The sequence below is a fragment of the Rissa tridactyla genome, chromosome 8 (assembly GCF_028500815.1).
Source record: "Rissa tridactyla isolate bRisTri1 chromosome 8, bRisTri1.patW.cur.20221130, whole genome shotgun sequence".
NCBI lineage: Eukaryota > Metazoa > Chordata > Aves > Charadriiformes > Laridae > Rissa > Rissa tridactyla.
This window is the reverse complement of record NC_071473.1, coordinates 24845434-24864737: the sequence shown is the minus strand read 5'-3', so window position 1 is coordinate 24864737 and position 19304 is coordinate 24845434. Positions and strand designations below refer to the sequence as shown.

The 19304-nt window shown below is 64.1% G+C and overlaps 1 protein-coding gene across 1 annotated transcript; it reads right to left on the bottom strand.

The window, feature by feature from the left end:
* Window positions 1-284: 284 nt before the first annotated feature.
* CRIP2 (cysteine rich protein 2) lies at window positions 285-17705 on the bottom strand. The gene is made up of 8 exons (XM_054210570.1): window positions 17582-17705; window positions 6475-6569; window positions 3966-4023; window positions 3321-3461; window positions 2570-2638; window positions 2045-2139; window positions 1692-1749; window positions 285-1524 (listed from the first exon to the last, which is right to left on the bottom strand). The coding sequence occupies exons 1-8, from the start codon at window positions 17622-17624 to the stop codon at window positions 1457-1459; spliced, it is 627 nt and encodes a 208-aa protein (XP_054066545.1). The 5' UTR covers window positions 17625-17705; the 3' UTR covers window positions 285-1456.
* Window positions 17706-19304: the final 1599 nt, after the last annotated feature.

Here is a 19304-nt window from a genome sequence, read left to right as displayed (position 1 = left end):
TCCCATCCCATCCCATCCCATCCCATCCCATCCCATCCCTCTGCAGGGCCAGCACAGCCTCCTACAAGCCCATCCCTGCTCACAGCCCAGGGAGCGGCCATGGCTTGTGCTGCACCAAGAGCAGCAGGGGCTTGGGCAACTCGGGCTGCTCTGTCTTGCCCCAGGAGGAGCCAGCTGGGACAGGAGCCTGGTGGCAGGGTCCTCACACTGTCCCGGGACTGGAGGGATGCTGCGTAGCACGCACAGCTTCCCCCGTCTCCGCCCCAGAGCTGAGCCAAACAACGCATGTCTCCAAACCTTTATTGTCAGCAAATAACAAAAGTCAGCCCCACGGCAGCACAGGGAGCCCGGAGAGAGCTGGGTGCTGGCACCCCAGGGCTCAGTGCCCCAGGGACACCCCTGCACCAGCCCCCTCCCTGGCCGCCTGGGCAGCAGCAGGGCTGGGTGTGCACGGGGGGGGAACGGGTGAGACTGGGGGGGGGGACGGGGACGTGTCATTCTCCAAAGCGAGGGGCACATTTACAACTGCTTATAAATAAACAACAACAACAAGAAACCTCCGGCTCTGGGAAGCAGGCGGGCATCCCGCCACCGAGCCGCCAGCCCAATGCGCTCTGCCCTCCGAAGGCGGGGAGCAGCCCACTCCCCCCTCCCCCCAGGGCTGCGGCCACCGCGTGCCACCCGGCACAGGCTCTGCTGCCATGGGGGACCAGGCTGGGGGGACCACCGACCCAAACCAGCCAGCAGAGCGGGTTGGGCACCTGCCTGGCTGCACGTACAGGGTGCAAGGATGGGGATGCAGGGAGGTGCCAGACCCTGCAACCCCAAGGGTGGCTGGGGTGGGATGTGGGCCCTGGGGAGAGCGAGAGCCAGGTCATGGAGCCCAGGAAGGGCAAGGAGAAGGGCGGTGCTGCCAGATGGACCAGAGCCCTCAGGGGACACGCATGTCCCCAGCGGCTGGTGAGGAACAGGGCTGGGTGCCCTGACCATCAGCTCCCATCCCCAAGCGCTGTGGGATGCCTGCCCGGCTCCATCGCCCGCGGTGCAGAGGGCAGTTGGGAGCAACCTCCCATGGTGGGACTCCTGCCTCCCATGGTGGGACTCCTGCCACCACCGTCCCCCTGCTTTCAGCCCTTTGGGTGCCACCAGCTGTCCCCTGCAGGCAGTGACATCCCCGCTCTGCCACCTCTCACACTCGGGGGGGCTGGTGGGAGGGCTGGGGAGGGCAGAGCGCATTGGGAACCACCAGAGACACCTTCTACCTTTGCTTTTAAACACTGAAGCTTATATTAGAGACTATGATATATAACCCAGGTGGGCAGGGCCGTCCTGCCCGGAGTAGAAACAGCAGAGAGAGCACAGGTCCGTGGCCAGCCTGGCGAGGGTCTGCTCCGGCTGTGAGCAGGAGGTTAGTACGGGGGGGCACAGAGCGGGCGGCCGGGCAGGGGGACACCGTCTAGGGCTGGTTCTTTGCCTCGGGGTCTTTGTCGTAGATGTAGCTTCCCACAGCTCCGGTGTTGACGCCTGCACGGGGTGGGGAGATGCAAGAGGGTGAGGACGTGGGTGGGAAGGTGGCACGCTCCAGGGAGATGTCCCCTCTGGGCGGTGGCCTGAGCATCGAGAGCAGTAGCCCCGGTGGGGCATGTGCCCCCGGACCAGCTCCCCACCCCACGCACCCCCCAGGCACTCACCCTTGGGCCCGAAGAGGATCCCGTAGCAGGGCTTGTGGCAGTATGGCTGTCCGTCATGCTGTGCGGGGCAGAGGGAGAATCATAGAGTCTTCATGGTTGGAAAGGACCTTTGAGATCATCGAGTCCAACCATACCAGGTCACCCGGGGTGGGGAAAGGCCAGTCCCCAGGACACGTCCCCCTGGCTGGGCACCTCTCCCACCCCGCGCGTCCCCAGCAGACAGCTGCACCCCAGCACCTCTGGGCTGCAGGGGCTGCCACGCCGGCACGATACAGCACAGCTCAGCCAGGACGTGTCACGCCAGCATCCCCCATGCGCGATGCCCGGGGATCTCGGGGCCAGGACATCCTTACCTCGGCATGGCCCCCCGGGGTCAGCGTCTTGCTGCAGCGCTCGCAGCGTAGGCAGGGACGGTGCCAGTCCTTCCCCAGCGAAGTCACCTTCTCGGCTAGAGCGGGGACAAGGAGGGAAGGTCATGCCGGCCCCCCAGCACACGTGCCGAGGGCAAAGCAAGCCCCGTGGGCACATCACCTCTGTGTACAAAATCCCAAGGCAGCCCTGTGCACCCCAGTCTCCCGCATCTCTCCCACCCCTCTGCTGCCCCACAGGTGACAGAGGGTGGCCAAGGACAGCTATGAAGCCCACGCCACCCACCTGGGAGGGGACAGCAGGGGACAGGATGCACCCAGGAGCTCCTCCAAGAGGACCCATCCCTGCAGGCTCCTCAGGCACATCCCTCTCTGCCCCCCAACCCCACCTCTGAGCCAAAACCCCCTCCCCCAGCCCCTCTGTGTGCCCCACGGGTCCTGCATGGAGCCCCTGCACTGTGGGGATGTGCCACCCCAGGGCACGCACCCACTGCCTGCTCGCCACCTTACCAAAGTAGACTCTCTTGCCGCAGCGCGGGCACATGTTGGGCTCCCCGGTGAAGGTGGTGACGCTGGAGGCTGGAAGGAGACAGGTCAGGGGTGTGGGAAGCGAAGGGACATCTCAGCCAGGACACGTGGGTGCGGAGGACCCCATACACATGCCCTGCACCCCACACCATCACCAAATGTGTCCAGTTCTGGCCTCCTTCGTTCAAGAAGGACAGGGAACTGCTGGAGATGGGACAGCAAAGGGCTACCAAGATGATGAGGGGACTGGAACACCTCTCTTATGAAGAAAGGCTGAGGGATTTGGGTCTTTTCAGTCTGGAAAAAAGACGACTGAGGGGGGACCTTATCAATGCTTATCAATACTGAAAGGGTGGGTGTCAGGAGGATGAGGCCAGGCTCTTCTCAGTGGTGCCCAGGGACAGGACAAGGGGTAACGGGCACAAACTTGACCATAGGAAGTTCCATCTCAACGTGAGGAGGAACTTCTTTCCTTTGAGGGTGGCAGAGCCCTGGCACAGGCTGCCCAGAGAGGTGGTGGAGTCTCCGTCTCTGGAGACATTCCAAACCCGCCTGGACGCGTTCCTGTGCCACCTGCTCTGGGTGACCCTGCTCTGGCAGGGGCTTGGATGAGATGATCTCCAGAGGTCCCTTCCAACCCCCGCCATTCTGTGAGTCTGTGAAACACAGTGGCTCTGGACCAGCTGAGCACCATGGCAGAGGGCCAGGCTGCCCGTCCTGCCCTGCCCCTCACCTTTGCTGGGTCCCTTGGGGGGTGCCGCGTTGACCTTCCTCTCCTCCACCTTCACCGGGTGCTCGATGGGTCCCGGGGCGGTCTGCCCCTCAATCTGCGGCTTCTCATAGATGTAGGACCCAGCACCACCAATGTTCACCCCTGCAAGTGGGGCAGAGAGAGGTTGCGGTGGGCTGGGAGCACGGCAGGTCTCCATCCTCCCCCCAGCCCCCCGTCCCACCTCCCCTGGCCCCGCTCAGCCTCAGGGACACTGTAGACACCGCTGCGCCTCAGCCCCGGCTTGCTGTCTCCTGACTCAGGCTTTCTCCAGCCGCGTCTGGGATAGGAGAGCAACTCCACCTTCTGTTTGAATGGGAATTTGTTTTTGAAATATATAAAAAAAAAAAAAAAAAAAAAAAAAAAGGCAGCTGTCAGGCCGGATCCCTCCCTCATTCCCTCCCTTCAGCAGCCGCTCTCCTCTCCCTCTGCACAAGGGGGCAGCAGGGTTGGGACTGCAAAGTGCTGGTTGATGCTCAGCCCATGCCAGCCTGGCTCCTGGAGGCGGCTTTCAGGGCCATGGCTCCCCGCCAGCGGGGACGGGGGGGACCTGTACCCTCCGGCAGCCCTGGGCACGGCTGCACGGACACGGGGGCAGCACGGACGTACCTTTGGGGCCAAACAGCGTGGCGTAGCAGGGCTTGTGGCAGAAGGGCTTCCCATCGTGCTGGGGAGAGAGGGGAGTGTTAGGATGCCGAGTGGCGACCGCGATTCCCTCTGGATCGCTTCCATGCCCACTGGTGTTCAGAGATCACCATGGCCGTGCCTACACCCCCCAAAAGGCACCCAGCCTGTGGGTCTGCCGGTGACGGCCTGACCTGACCCCCCGCACTTGAGGGTTTCGCCTGCATCAAGCACTCCACACGGGGCTGGAGCACCAGCAGCCCGCGGCACTTCAGCGGAGAGGCACCTCCAAGCCCCGCCCTGGCCAAGGGCCACCGAGACCTGGAGTATTGTGTCCAGCTCTGGAGTCCTCAGCACAAGAAGGACATGGACCTGTTGGAGCAGGGCCAGAGGAGGCCATGAAGTGATCCGAGGGCTGGAGCCCCTCTGCTGTGAGGACAGGCTGAGAGAGTTGGGGTTGTTCAGCCTGGAGAAGAGAAGGCTCCGGGGAGACCTTAGAGCCCCTTCCAGTACCTAAAGGGGGCTACAGGAAGGATGGGGAGGGACTCTTTATCAGGGGGTGTAGTGATAGGAAATGGGGTAACAGTTTCAAACTGAAAGAGGGGAGATTTAGATTAGATATTAGGAAGAAATTCTTTCCTGTGAGGGTGGTGAGGCACTGGAAGAGGTTGCCCAGAGAAGCTGTGGCTGCCCCATCCCTGGAGGTGTTCAAGGCCAGGCTGGATGGGGCTTGGAGCAGCCTGGTCTGGTGGGAGGTGTCCCTGCCCAGGGCAGGGGGGTGGAACTGGATGATCCTTAAGGTCCCTTCCAACCTGAACCATTTTGTGATTCTATGCCCCAGCAACGCTTTGCCCATTAAGCATCCTGCGCGCAGTCAGGCCGTTACTAGGCACGCACACGCAGCACTGTGGCTTCCACCCTCCCCCTCCTCGCCTTGGCCCGAGATCAGAGGCCCCATGCGGGCGCTGGTCCCAGCCCAGGCACTATCAGCCCTGCTATCGGCCGGGGGCGATTATCGCAGGAAGGCATGAAGCGGGGATAAGCTCCCCACAGCCATTTCTCATGGGCCAGCGGGAACTGAGTTCCAGGAGAAAAGAAAGAGCATTTGTGGCGAGGGCAGAAGGGCTGCCATGCCACCGCCCCGTGGGGAAAACCCCAACGGGACCCCGTCCTCAGGCCAAAAACCCAACCCCCCCATCACTTCCATTCAGCTCTGAGCCCTGCTTCATGTCCCCCGTGCTCCTGCCCTCCATCCCCTCTCACTGCAAGGCAAAGATGCCTGGCCCCAGGCAGGCAGGGTGGCAGCTGAGCGGAAGCCATGTCCCTTCCCTTGCCACCCCGAGCAGTGCCGTGCCCAAGGCGAGGGCTGGCGGCGGCGGGGGGCACGGCTGGGGGGCGAGCAGGCGGCGGGCTGGGCAGCAGGCAGCTGCCAAACACTGCAAGGCATAAATACCAGCGTGCTCGCAGTGTTACCATGCCGGAGGGGAGGGTAAACATTTAGCTGGTCTCCCCGCGACACCTTCCCAACCCAGACCAACATGCTGGCTTGAAAGGAGGGAGAAAAAGCAGGGAAGGGCCAAATCCTGCTGCCGGAGCAGTCGGTGGGGGCTTGGCTGCCATCCCCTTTGGGAGCAGAATCCAGCCTTATATGGAGAAGTAGCAAATGCCCAGGGCTTAACCTGGCCCAAAGCGCAGATCCACCCGCACAGCCCCATCCTCCCCGGCAGAACTGGCCCCGCTCCCCGCCACGGGCTGGTGGCAACCAGAACGGCTGTCCCTGCTGCCACCGCCTGCTCCCCAGCTGCGCCGCCTGCTTAAAACCGCGCTAAAGAGCTGGTGACACTCTGGCATGACAGGCACTGCGCAAAACCCAGGGCTCCATGTGTCACGCTGGGGTGACACAAGAAAAAACACAGTTGCTCCCAAGCCCCAGCAGCTGCCGCTGCCAGCACGGCACCCTTGTGCTCCCAAGCACTGGGCAGCCGCGGTGGCATCACACTCCAGAGCAAGCCCCAGGGCACCGAAAGCACCGGTGTCGAGCTAGCATCACCATGGCAACCAGTGTATCCCTGATTTTTGGTGTTTTTAACCACACCGCCATGCACCCGCATGCCTTCAAAGCCACCGCGATGCCCAAACAAGCCTGCTCGGTGCACGGAGCTGCTTCAAGTGCTTGCCAGGGCATGCCAAGCCCCACCACAGGCTGCCTGGGAGCCCACACGGGGCTGGGCACCACACACGGTGCCAGCACCACTCTGTGGCTTGCCCAGCACCACGCGCGACAGCTCTGGACCACCACGGGGCGCAGCATCTGAAGCCACAGCGTGCACTCCTGGGCTTGCGTGCCACAGGAACAGCCCATCCGCATGGCATCGGGTACCTGCCCCAGCCCGCTTCCTGGGACTCCCCATCTCTGAGGTGCTGGAGAGATCACCAGGCCCCCCCTGCATGGCACTGCATCTTCCCCCACCCCGTCCGCCCCCGCGGCTCTTACCTCGGCGTGCCCGCCCGGGGTCAGGGTCTTGTTGCAGCGCTCACACTTCAGGCAGAACTTGTGCCAGTCCTTGCCCAGGGAGGACACCTTCTCGGCTGCAGGGAACACGAGAAAGGGGTAAGCGACTGCCCAGCACCTGCAGAAACCCCTGGGGAAGCCAGGCTCCGGGCACCAACCGGGGGGGGGGCCGCGCTCAGGATGGGGGCGCTGCTCAATGGTGTGCTGTGCAAATCAACCACGGTGCAGGCACCACGCTGCTGCAGCCCCGCAAGGTCCCCGGGGCCATTTCAGGCCGTGGGCACAAACCTCCCCAGCCTCTGACCCCCCCCCCAGCGCCGGCTCTGCCATCGCGCAGACCCCCTCTCCCACGCGCCATTCCAGCAACGGTAGCGTTTCCCTCCACGTCTATTTTTACCCGCCACCTTACCCAGCGTGACCCTGCTCCCATTCAAATATTTGGTGTTACCATGCCCACCCCGTTACTCATGCCTCCCCCACGCACACCCAGCCTCTCGGGCTCTTGGGAGTCTTGGCCAGAGCTTCCCCCCCCGCTGCTGCTCCCAGGACACCCCCTTGCCCCCAGCCAGGAGGATGGGACAGGAAACATCCTCCAAGGATGGAGGTTTGGCACTGGAAAACACCCTTCCCTTGGGCGCGCGGGTGCTCGCCCCTCGCCCCCAGGCCAGGAACAGGCGCAACGTGCAGATGGGTGCGCGGATGCCATCCCTGCCTTCCCCCACCACCACCACCCCGCCAAGTGCCACAAACCTGCGGAGCAACCCGCTGCCGTCACTGAAAACAGTTTCAAAGCATCCGTGGGCAAATTTAGGGAAGGAAAATGCTTCGAGACCGGTTGCACCTCCTCCAGCTGGCCCCAAGCTGTACGTCTTCGGGAGCACCCCGGGAGGTAACACGGGCTGCCAGACCTCGTCCTGCATCCCCGGCCTCCTGCCATCCCCCCTCTCTCCCAGCTCCTGGGGGGCCGGGCGCTGCCCCGTCCCCCCCGCCGATTCCCATACACCCTTCCCTCTCCCCCACACATGTGCGGAGACAGCTGGAAAACAGCATGATCCCGTTAAAGCCACCGTAAAACTAAATCATAAGAGCCAAATAAAACATTTAACAAGCAAATAAAAGCGAAACCGGAGCCTGGCCCTGCTCTGCAAGAAGACCTCCTCCGTGACGGCGGGTTTCCCAGCCCTTTTTTCCCCTGAGGACCTCAGCAAATGTCACCTGTTTGCAGCAGGTCAAGATGGGGGTCAAGAGCTCCCCCAGGGCAGGTCCTGGCTTCCAGAGCCACCCTCCTCCCAAGGCAAACAGCTGCGTCCGGGGCACGCTGCGAGGCCAAGATAAGCCAAAACAACTGCCATCGCCACCCAAAAAGCGGGGTGGCAGAGGAGGGTAGTGCAAGGGGGCAGAGCCAGAGCCACTTCACCGGGGTGCAGGGGAGAGCCCCCAGAGCAGCCCCAAGCAAGTGCGTGGAGGACGGGCTCGGGGAACCAGCCTCAGCAGCTCCAAACCGACCTCCTGGTGATGCCATGAGTGAGCCCAGGTTGGACCAAACCCCAGGCGGGAGCAGATGGCAGGGGGAAGGGATGCCCCGCCACAGCCAGGGCTCTGTGCCCGCCTGCTCAAAGCCCCCAGGGCAAATCCCTGCTGGGGCCACCAAGCCCGGGGGCTCGGGAGGGCTCCTGCATCCCCAGCCTCTCGCAGCGGGCACCTGCCCTCCCCTGCCTCTGCAGCCCTCGCCTGCCCCAGGGCGCACAGCTCACAGCCCCCCCAGCGCTCCCCAAAAGTGAGGGGGGCGCAGAGGTCCCAGCAGCCCGCTGCCTTGGGGCTGTCGGGTGAGCCCTGCATTCCCCCCACATGCTTCCCCAGCCCTCCCCGGCAGGAACGGGTGCCTCCCTGGGGCGGCCAGGGAGGGCAAGGGGAGCGTGATGGTCTGCAAGCCGAGGCAGGGGCTCGGGGCCAAAGGGCCGCTGGGCTCTGTCACAGCAGATGCGCGGCCAGGCCGGTCCGCGCTTCGGCTGCATCACCCCCGGCTCCCCCCGCCGTCACGGCCCCGGGGACAAAGCAAGGAGGAAACTCCCAGCCGTTGTTTTCCGGAGGCCGTTGGAATTACAGCCGGCCACAGCCCACACCAGCTCCTTCCTGCCCCCACGAGATGGGATGCCCCTCCCAAACCCCCGCTCTGTAATATTTCAGGCAGCTGTAAATCCCTGCTGCTCCCTGATGAATGCACCCCCCCGCCAAGGTGTCCTTTGGCCACGAAGAGCAAGAGGGACCTCGCCAGCACCCGCATCCCCAGCAGGGCACAGGGCAGGAGGTGGCCCGGGGCACCATCCTGCTCCCGGCACACGGGGACATCCTGGGAACCACAGGGGCTGCCCCTTGCCCGCGGGTGGAAATGCCACGCAGAGGTTGCTCAGGCATCCTCTGGCTGCAAACAAGGGCTCCGGGGGGGGCCACAGCAGGGCGGGACAGCCGGGACAGTTTTCCAGGCGGCATTGTTCGCGCTGAGCAGAGGAAGCAGCTTGGAGCCACCCCAGCCCACTTCCAGGGCAGCGGCATCCCGTCCGCGCTGGCCCATAAATCACTGCCGAGGGAAAGCACCAGCGCCCAGACTTCCTGTCACCCGGCCACATCTGCTCCGCTGTTGCATCAGCTCCAGAGGAGAAGTCCCTGCCCATGTCCTCCCGCCACGGCAGAGACCCCCAGGCAGCTGCTGGGGGAAGCCCCGCTCCGCACCATGACCCGACATGTTGGGAAGGGATGCCCACGTCCTCTCAGCATCACACCGAACGCAGGCACGATCCCACACCTACACACTCAGCCCATGGCAAGATCATAGAATCATAAAACAGTCTCCGTTGGAAGGGACCTTAAAGATCATCCAGTTCCAACCCCCTGCCCTGGGCAGGGACACCTCCCACCAGACCAGGCTGCTCAAAGCCCCATCCAGCCTGGCCTTGAACACCTCCAGGGATGGGGCAGCCACAGCTTCTCTGGGCAACCTCTTCCAGTGCCTCACCACCCTCACAGGAAAGAATTTCTTCCCAATACCTAATCTAAATCTCCCCTCTTTCAGTTTGAAACTGTTACCCCATTTCCTATCACTACACTCCCTGATCCAGAGTCCCTCCCCATCCTTCCTGTAGCCCCCTTCAGGTACTGGAAGGGCCTCTAAGGTCTCCCCAGAGCCTTCTTTTCTCCAGGCTGAACACCCCCAACTCTCTCAGCCTGTCCTCACAGCAGAGGGGCTCCAGCTCTCTGATCATCTTCATGGTCCTCCTCTGGCCCCGCTCCAACAGGTCCATGTCCTTCTTGTGCTGGGGGCTCCAGAGCTGGATGCAGTACTCCAGGTGGGGTCTCACCAGAGCGGAGCAGAGGGGCAGAATCACCTCCCTTGCCCTGCTGGCCACACTTCTTTTGATGGCTCCCCTCAAGATGCTCCCCTCAAGTCCACCAAATTTAAACCATCCATGCAGCATCCCCCAGGGAGGGCAGAGCTAAGGGCACTCAGCTGCAGGAATTTGGCCTCCACCAAATGTGCGTGACTCAGGGTTTGCTTGCCCTGGATTACCCGCCTTGCCATGGGTGGGCAACCGAGTGCCGTGGATAATAACCCTCTCTCCTAGGGAAAACACCCCTGTGGAGGAGAGGTGGAGGCCCGGCCGGGTGCAGGACGTAGCCGTGGGGTGGATTCGCACTGTGCAGGGGGTGCAGCCCGCGCCGATGAAGCCAGAGCCAGGGAAAACCAGAGGCAAGGAGCAGGAAAGCGCCGGTGGGGGCTGCTGAGACAGACAGCCTGCTCCGCGGGCTCTGCGGCAGCCCCACCCTGGAGACAACGCAGCTCATCCCATAATTACCTGCCGTGCCCGGGCAAGGCAGCTGGCGCGGGCCAGAGGTGGGAGCATCTTGTTGGGGTGGGAAGGGAGCATCCCTCCTCCCAGCCCCAACGCCGGGGGCTGCACCGAGCCGGCTCCGGGCCCTCATACAGGTATTTCCATGGCCTGACGTCAGCGCTGCTTCCAGCCCGGGGCTTATTCAGCAAAAACAAGCGTAGACCATGGCCGCGTCTCTGCGAAGGGCTGGGCTGCGCCCCACGCATCCCACCGCAGCCCCGGGAGGGCGCGGGGAAGGGCTGACGAAGCCCAGCCCAGCCGTAAAGATGCCAAATCCCCACAGGGACCCCAGCGACCAGGTGGCCCTGGAGGAGAGGGATGCTGTCAGACCCACCGCAGATGTGCTTCAAAGCGGTCGCGGGCACAAAAGAATGAATAAAAGAGAAGAGCGCAGGGAAAGGAGCCCGGTAAATGCCTGAAAACAAAGCTGAGAGCCCAGGCAGTGGCAGCCCAGTCCCGTCCCCTCCCCAGCCTCTTGCAGTGCGGCCAGGAGACGGAAAAGGCGGAGGGATGGCTTGAGGAGCTCCTGCCATGCCGTGCCACCAGCCGCAATGCCCCCCCCAGCCCCCCGGGAAGGGTCCGCTCTGCCTTCCCACCACCCTGTCCCCTCCTGCCCTCCTCAGGCACGGCCAGGCAGCGCCTCTCCCCCCCCGTCCCACAGCCCGCCCCGACGGTTACGCCACGCTGTGATTTTCTGGCCAAGACGTATATATTTAGCTCCTCCGCAGCAAGGCGAGGCGAGCCCTCCGGCCCCGAGCCGCTGGCTCGCTGGGCTGCCTCCAAGAGCGCAACAAAGCCTGCTCAGTACAGCCTCACCGGAGCCGGGCTGGGAGAATGAGGAATACCCCACGTGGGGGGAGGTCCTGCTTCCCGGGGCTTCACTTCCAGCCAACTGGGGAGGCTCCCGCTCTGGTTCACGGGGCCAAGGCAGCACCCAGCAAGTGCCCCTCCATTTTCCATGGGGCTGCTGTCCTTCATCCAGCAGCATCCCCACGAGATAGAGTCACAGAATCGCTCAGGTTGGAAGGGACCTTTCAGGTCATCGAGTCCAACCATCAGCCTAACTCTGACAAAACCCATCACTAAACCATGTCTCTAAGCACTGTGTCTGCCCGGCTTTTAAATACCTCCAGGGATGGTGCCTCAACCACTTCCCTGGGCAGCCTGTCCCAATGCTTAATAACCCTTTCAGTGTAAAAAATTTTCCTAATATCCAGTCTAAACCTCCCCTGGCACAACTTGAGGCCGTTTCCTCTTGTCCCATCGCCTGTTCCTTGGGAGAAGAGACCGACCCCCCCTGGCTACCCCCTCCTTTCAGGGAGCTGTAGAGAGCGAGAAGGTCTCCCCTCAGCCTCCTTTTCTCCAGGCTGAACACCCCCAGCTCCCTCAGCCGCCCCTCACCAGACTCGTGCTCCAGACCCCTCACCAGCTCCGTTGCCCTTCTCTGGACCCGCTCCAGCACCTCAATGATTCCCTCCGGCTCCGAGGCCGGGCAGCTTGACCACAGCTGCACTGGGAGAGGGTCAGCAGCGTTTCCTGCCAGGCAGTGGGTTCAGCCAGGGCTGAGCCCAAGAAATCAGCCACTTTCTTGCTGACCGCATGCAGGCGGGACCCCCGGGCAGGTGCAGCCCTCCTCTCCCCCACGGCGAGGGGCAGAGCGGCCGGCGGAGAGCCAGGGCACGGGCAGGCACACGAGCAACTCCCCTCCCTGGGTAACGGCTGATCCAGAGCATGATGTTCCTCCTGCGCCCTGAGATACCATCTCTGGCGGGCAGCGCGGGGAGGATGAGACAGTTTCCTGGCCCGTGTCAGCGGGAGCGGGACTGGGAGACACGCTGGAGCAGCCAAGCCTGTCCAAGGGCCCCTCCAGCCCCACGGCTCCTCACCTCCCCAGCCTGCTGGCCACAGGGCGCAACCAGCTCCAAGCAGGGTTTGGCCCAGGGCTGTGGGAAACACAGTGTGAACAGAGACGGCAGCAGGAGAGGATGCTCAGCACCTCCCCGGGGGCCGCAGCACCGGTGCCCCCCAAGCAGCAAGTGCACAGCAGGCTGGTGGAGGAGCTCTCCCCACCCGTGTGCCAGGACGTCTCCCCCACCATCGCCTCCCTGGTTGCGTCAGCAACTTGGTTGCTTATGGCCAGCAGGTGGAGGGAGGTGATTCCGCCCCTCTGCTCCCCTCTGGTGGGACCCCACCTGGAGTACTGCGTCCAGCTCTGGAGTCCTCAGCACAAGAAGGACATGGACCTGTTGGAACGGGTCCAGAGGAGGCCACGAAATGATCCGAGGGCTGGAGCCCCTCTGCTGTGAGGACAGGCTGAGAGAGTTGGGGGTGTTCAGCCTGGAGAAGAGAAGGCTCCGGGGAGACCTTAGAGCCCCCTCCAGTACCCAAAGGGGGCTACAGGAAGGATGGGGAGGGACTCTGGATCAGGGGGTGTAGTGATAGGAAATGGGGTAACAGTTTTACACTGAAGAAGGGTAGATTTAGATTGGATATCAGGAAGAAATTCTTTCCTGTGAGGGTGGTGAGGCACTGGAAGAGGTTGCCCAGAGAAGCTGTGGCTGCCCCATCCCTGGAGTTAGTTGTTCAAGGCCAGGCTGGATGGGGCTTTGAGCAGCCTGGTCTGGTGGGAGGTGTCCCTGCCCAGGGCAGAGGGTTGGAACTGGATGGTCTTTAAGGTCCCTTCCAACTCAAACCATTCAATGATTGTATGATTCAGGGCCTCCCAGCCCACTGGCAGGAGCGATGGGCACCACCACCCACCTCAGCTGAAAGCGGCACCACGGCACATGCTCCAGGCTCCGTATTTGATTGCAACACTGCAGTGACAGATTTTCCATTACCTCTTGCTTGGGCGTTCCTGCTCCGCCTTTCCTTGCCTTTCCTCTCCAACCCCATCACCTCACCTCTCCCCATCCCTGTTGCTCCTGCCAGGGACAGGGAGGGAGGATGGGAACACTAGGAGCTCTGCCCGAGACCTGCCCAGGACCGGAGACGTGGGTGCAGAGCTCTAAAACAGGACACCAAACGGAGTCGCTCTGGACCAGCCAGGCTTGCAGAGAGCTGCCTGCCAGCCCCGAGCCTCCGGCACCCACGGCCCTGGGGGCACCGCAGCTTCCGCAGGCTGGTGGCAGGGGGAGAGAAGGGCACCCAGGCTGGCCAGCACAAACCCCTTGCGGGCACATCCACGCGGATCCCTGTGTCCCACAGCTCCCTGCTCACAAACAGGCACACGAGATGCCGGCACCGCAGCGTGTAGGAGCCCCAGCAGCTCCAGCAAAGAGCAAGGGGACCCAGGCCTCGCACCATCCCATCCCGCCCTCCCACGGATAACTTTCTGTAGCTCACGCTATTTTCCTGAGGGAAAAGAGCTAATCAGCCCTGTCCTTCAGCTTCCCACAGAGGCATCCCCCCCCGCCATCCCCAGCAGGGCCCTGCGCTGAGAGCAGGGAACCGGTGCATCCTTAGTTACCATCCTGCGAGGTCCACGCAACGCTCCGAGAGCGATGTGGGCGCAGGCAGGTACCCAAGGAGCCCAGCCAGCCTTCATGCCGGCAAGCCAGGGGCCGTGCCGACCGCGCTTGAAGAGCCGCTTCCTTTGTTAGGGACGGCTGTCATCGAAATAAAGCCCTCTCCTGCCCGGCCGCTGCCGGGCCACCGTCTCCCAACAGCCCGTGCCCGGAGCCAAGGACAGCGGTTACTCATTAATTGCAAGAGCAGCTTCTGCAGCTTGGATTTCTGCTGGGAGGGCACCCCCTGCCTTGCTGCGCCCCATGTCCAGCTACACCCCCCTCCTCCAGCACGCTCGGGACACCAGTGCCGGCTGTGGCCCCCCCTGAGCACACCGGGCTTGCACCCCCCTCCCTTCCCAGCTGGATGTGTCCCTGTCCTTGATCCCCCTCCAAACCGTCCCCGGAGAGCAGCTTTGCTGTCCCAGCTGCTGGCACAGACGGGACAAACCCTGGGGCTACCCACGTGCTTTTGGGATGCCCCTTCCCAAAGAAACAGAGCAGCAGCCCCCCCGCCGGCCCTCTGACACCCAGAGAGCTCCCCAAAAGCCGCCCCGCCGCACGTGCGCTTGCCGCATCCCCGGGGCTTTCGCCTGCCTTGCGCTTGGGATGGGAAAACAGGAAACCCCCCGCCGCCGTCATCCCCCGCAGTTCCCTGGGAAGAGAGGACAGGAGGCGGAAAGGCTTGGCCAGGGCTCCCGGCGACCCTGCAAAACTCATTTGAGGCTAGTGATGCAAAAAGGGGAGCTGGGGAAAAGCACGGCTGTTTGGCTGCAGGCGACGCTGGTCCCTCCGGCGCTTCCTGCCAGGAGAGAGAATCCAACCCCAACCCACCGCCACCTGCCAGCGTGGGATGGGAACCAGCCCCGGCAGCGCTGCTCCCCCGGTTAAACGTTCGCTTCATCCCTCCGGCCTCCCCAAAGCAGGAAAAGTTAGCCCCAGCCGCTCCTGGAAACAATGTCACAGACCTCAGTCTGCTTTGAGAAAAGAAAAAAAAAAAAAATAGAAAAAAAGCCAGAAAACTATTTTTATATTTCCCTGTGCTTTTTAAAGGAAAAAAAGCTCATTCTGCAGCTCAGGAAACGCCCACATCCTCCTGACTGCGCAGGGAGGAGCCCGCTGGATTTTTCCAGGGAGCATGAAGCAACAGGCAGGCTGGAAATGAGTTTTCCATGGGTACCCGCCGCTGTTGGCGTTGGTCAGCCGCACAAGGCACCGCGCGGGGCCGGGAACGGGACGCAGTGGCATTTCTCACACATGACCCACGGCTGCAATCCCAGGCATTCGGGAAGTCGAGAGTCGCCAGCGTTCATTCAGTGCAGGCGAGGAGCGCTCCCGAACAAGCGGGGCTTTATGAATCACCTCCCCGCTAAGCTCCGGGCCGGACGAGGAATTCACAAGCGTTAACCAAACCCCGGGCGCAAGCGCTCCCATCGCCTTCCCGCCTCCCGTCGGGAGGAAACCCCTGGAGCTGCGTCCCCGAAAGGCGGCTCACAGGTCGCACCCAGTTTCTGTGCATTAAATAAACGGACCTGGGCTTATTCTGCCGGAGCCTGGGCAGTTTCTCAAGGAAAAGCTCAAGGCATCAGCAAGGACATGCTCCAGCCTATCTCAACTCCGAGCACGGAGAAGTTTTGGGCTCGCTCCTGTTTTGACTCACCCCCCGATCTCTCTTAGGGGCAGCAGGGGCCACACAGCCCATGGTGTGATGGGGGCTGCCATTCCCCCTGCTGCCAGGTACCTTCTGCAGGGGGATAGAACAGGGAAGCTGAGGAGCAGCAGAGACCTGGACATGGACCACTACACCTACAGACACCCACCGGGGGAGAGAGAGAGCCAACACGCAGCTGGGGGCAGGGGGTACAGCATCGCACCCCCCCAAACCACATCCCCAAAAGACCCACAGGTCCCCCAGCACGCGGGGAGAGAGAAAGAGAGCGGGCACCGCTGGGGGCTGGCGCTTCACCTCCCAGCACAGCCTGGCCACCGCCGGCAGCGAGGCGGGGGTCCCCGAGCCCGGCCTCGGCCCCCCCATGCAGGGCAGGCTCGTCCCCAGGGCGAGAGGAGCGACTCCGACCCCGGGCCAGTGCCCAGCTGGCTGGACAGACACACTATTTTCTGCTTAAAAAGGAAAAGATTCACACAAGGGAAGACATCCAAGGGGCTGAGCCCTTCCTACCCCCACGCAAATAGGTTTATTTAAAGGAGGAAGAGAGCAAATTCCTATTTCTCTGTGTTTACTTGGAGATGGCCGGAAAGGAATGAAAGCACCAATGCCTCCAACGCCCAGGCACCATCAGGACCCTTTGGTATTTCTCCACCAAACAACCGTCCTGAGGCAGCGGGGGCTGGACCCTGGAGCGCCACAGGGAGGGGGGGCAGGCAGGCAGCCCCAGGCCAGGCCAGCTGGACTCTGTGGCCAGCAGGTCCTGGGAGGCAGCTCGGACTGGGGCGCTGGATCTGTCCCCAGGGCCACACTGAGCCTGCAGCACAGCCCCGAGGAAGCCCACCCCAAGGATGCCCACCCCGAGGATGCCCAAGCCGAGGCAGGGTCACCCCCCCGCAGGGGGACAGCGGGCTGGGACACGCTCCTGGAGGAGCGGCGGTGAGGCACCAAGGCAGGGGATCGGCCCTCTCTCCCACCTCCGCCCTCGGCATCTCCCGCAACCCGGGTGACGGCACGCACCCCGGGATGCCCGACGGGAGACACCCCAGCCCCGGTTCCCAGAGATCCTGACCGGCCATAACCCCAAGCAGGGCTCTGGGAGACCTGCAGGGACTCGCTGCTGCCCCAAAGCCGGCCCGGGCATGCCGAGATGGACCTCTGAGCCCAGACGCTGCCTTTGAAAAAGTCCCGGAGAAACCCCAAAACCATTCATTAGCTCACACACACCCCCCCGCCCCCGGGAGCAGCCCGCCGAGGGCTGGGTGAGAGGCGAGGTGGGGAGGGGTGAGCGGCACACCTGGAGCGAGGTTTGCAGGGAATGGGAACAAATTGGCTGGGAGAAGGTTTTGTTTGCACCTGCCACCGCCTGCTCCACCGCACCAAGAGAAACACACGCTCACCACCCCCCCAGCTCATGGCAGCCCCCTGTCCGTGTCGGATGGGCTGGGTTCCCCTATGACCCAAGCCGGTGGGGACAAGGGGACGTGAACCCCCACCCCAGCACCAAAACAGCCTGCGAGCACACACACACACACACCACCCCCCCCAACCAGCGCTCCTCACCCCCTGTTTCACCTCCTCAGCCCAGGGAGCAGGGGAGGGTGCCCGGGACCCCCCCCCGCCACCCGCACCCCCCGTGTCCCCCGCCCCGGGGACAACCGACAGCATCCCCCAGCACGACGGGGGTTCGGAGGCGGGGGGGCAGAGCAGAGGGGCCGCAGCCGATGCCGGGGGCGGGGGGGATGGTCCAGGGGCGAAGCAGCTGGTGCCAGGGAGGGGGGGCTCTGGGTGCGCCCCGCCGGGGACCCGCGGCCGAGCGGGGACCGGGGGATGCGCCGGGCGTTGGGGAGGGCGGCCCCAGGGACACACCCCGGCGCCGGGAAGGAGAAGAGGAGCCGGGGATGCACCGGGGCTTGGGGAAGGCGGGGACGAGCGCCGGGATTTGGGGGGGGAAGGACCGGGGATGGTGCTGGGGATGCGCCCCTTCTCGGGGAGGGGGATGCGGGGCCGGGCCCCGGGGATGCGCTCACCGAAGTAGACGGTCTTGTCGCACTTGGGGCACTTGGATGCCATGGCGGGGGAGCGGAGCGCAGCCGAGCCGTGCCGAGCAGAGCCGTGCCGAGCCGTTCGCCCCGCTCCGCCCGGCCCCCGCCCACTGGCCCCGCCGCCGCCGCCACCGCCCGGGCGAGGGGGGGGCCGGGGCGGGGCTGCCCGCCGAGCCTCTGCCCGGCTCGGTACGGCACAGCCCGGCCCCCCCCGGTAACGGCGGCGTCTCCAGCGCGGCAGGTGCACGGTCCCGGCCGGCGGAGCCCCCCCGCCCGGGTAATTCTTCCCGGGTGAAAATTAAAAAGGTTGCAAATTAAGCCGGGGGAGCTGTGGGTTGTTAATCAGCTCGTTGCCCGGTCCCCTGCGGCGCACGCCCGAGCAGCGGTGCCACCTCGAGTCCCGCATCCCCGCGGGCTGGCACCGACCCCCGGCACCAGCCGGTCCCATTGCCACGGCCCCCGGGAGAGACGGTGCGAGCACAGGAGCCACCTCGCCCCCTCTTTTAGGGACAGTGGGGCGTCTGGGGGGGTGCTCTCAAACTCGGGGCGCACGCACACAGCCCTGCGCGGTGGGAGAGACGGAGTGCGCAGCTGCAGAGGGGCGCACGGCTGGCTGCTGTGGTCTTTTGGGGTGACAGATGGGTGTCTGAGGAAGCCCAGTGCCAAATGTGCCGGCCAAGAGACCACCGGCTGCATCCTGACAGCAGCCGCTCTCGGAGAGCCTGGCCCCGGTGCAGGGGCACACACGGCCACGGCGCTGCGGGAGCGGGTTTGGTGGGAGGGTGGCAGGGTGGGATGGAGGGCGCAGGGGCTGGCGGTGCGTGCAGAGGGGGCCGACAGCAGCCCCCCGGCCACGGGAAGTGCCGTGCCTGCGCCGGGTATTCTTAGCCACATTTTTTCCGGATGGGGTAACCGAGAAACCCAGATTAAGTAGCCGGGACAACAGGCCTGATACGGGAGACCTTGGCGGGGGGACGAGGGCGAGAGGCCCTGGGGGAGCAGAGATAGCGGTGAGGGCAGGCGGGCCAGAGGAGGGAGGAAGGCACGTTGCCCGGTGGCCTTGCTGGCACGGCATGGCACGCATGGCACGGCGTCACGGGGCAGCGCTGCCCATCACGGGCACACCGTGCTCCCGGGATGTGAGGTGAGGCTACTGGTCCCGGGGCCAGCCCCAGCACGTGGGCTCAGGCATCTCCCAAACCATCTGCCAAGTGAGCAGACACACTCGCTGCCCCAGCGCCCTCAGCCCTTCCCCGCCATGACCCTGCTCCGCCAGCACAGGCCGCCTTGCCACAGTGCCCAGCAGCCCCCCTGGTTCCCGGCGCCATTTTGCTCCGTTGCCATGGAAACGCCCATGTCAAAAAATCCCTCCGGCTGCTGCCGCCGCTGCCGCTGTGAAGGGATGGATGCTCAGGGAGCCATGAAGCAACGCCAAGGCGGGAGCAAGCTTCGCCCGCTCTAAAGGGTGCCCCATGGTGGGGTGCAGACCCCCCGCACCACGGGAAGCCCCTCTGTGCCCGGATGGCGGCATCCTGCACCACGGGGCTGCTGCGGGCGGCGGGTGCCGGGGAGGGGGGTGCTCAGGGGAGGCCAGCAGGACACCAGGGCCCTTGGCTGGGGTGCTCTGGGGGGCTGCAGCCCTGCACCGCGGCCCCCCAGGCAGGGGTCGGGTGCGGGTAAACAGGAAATCTGCCGCTCCGGCAGCGAA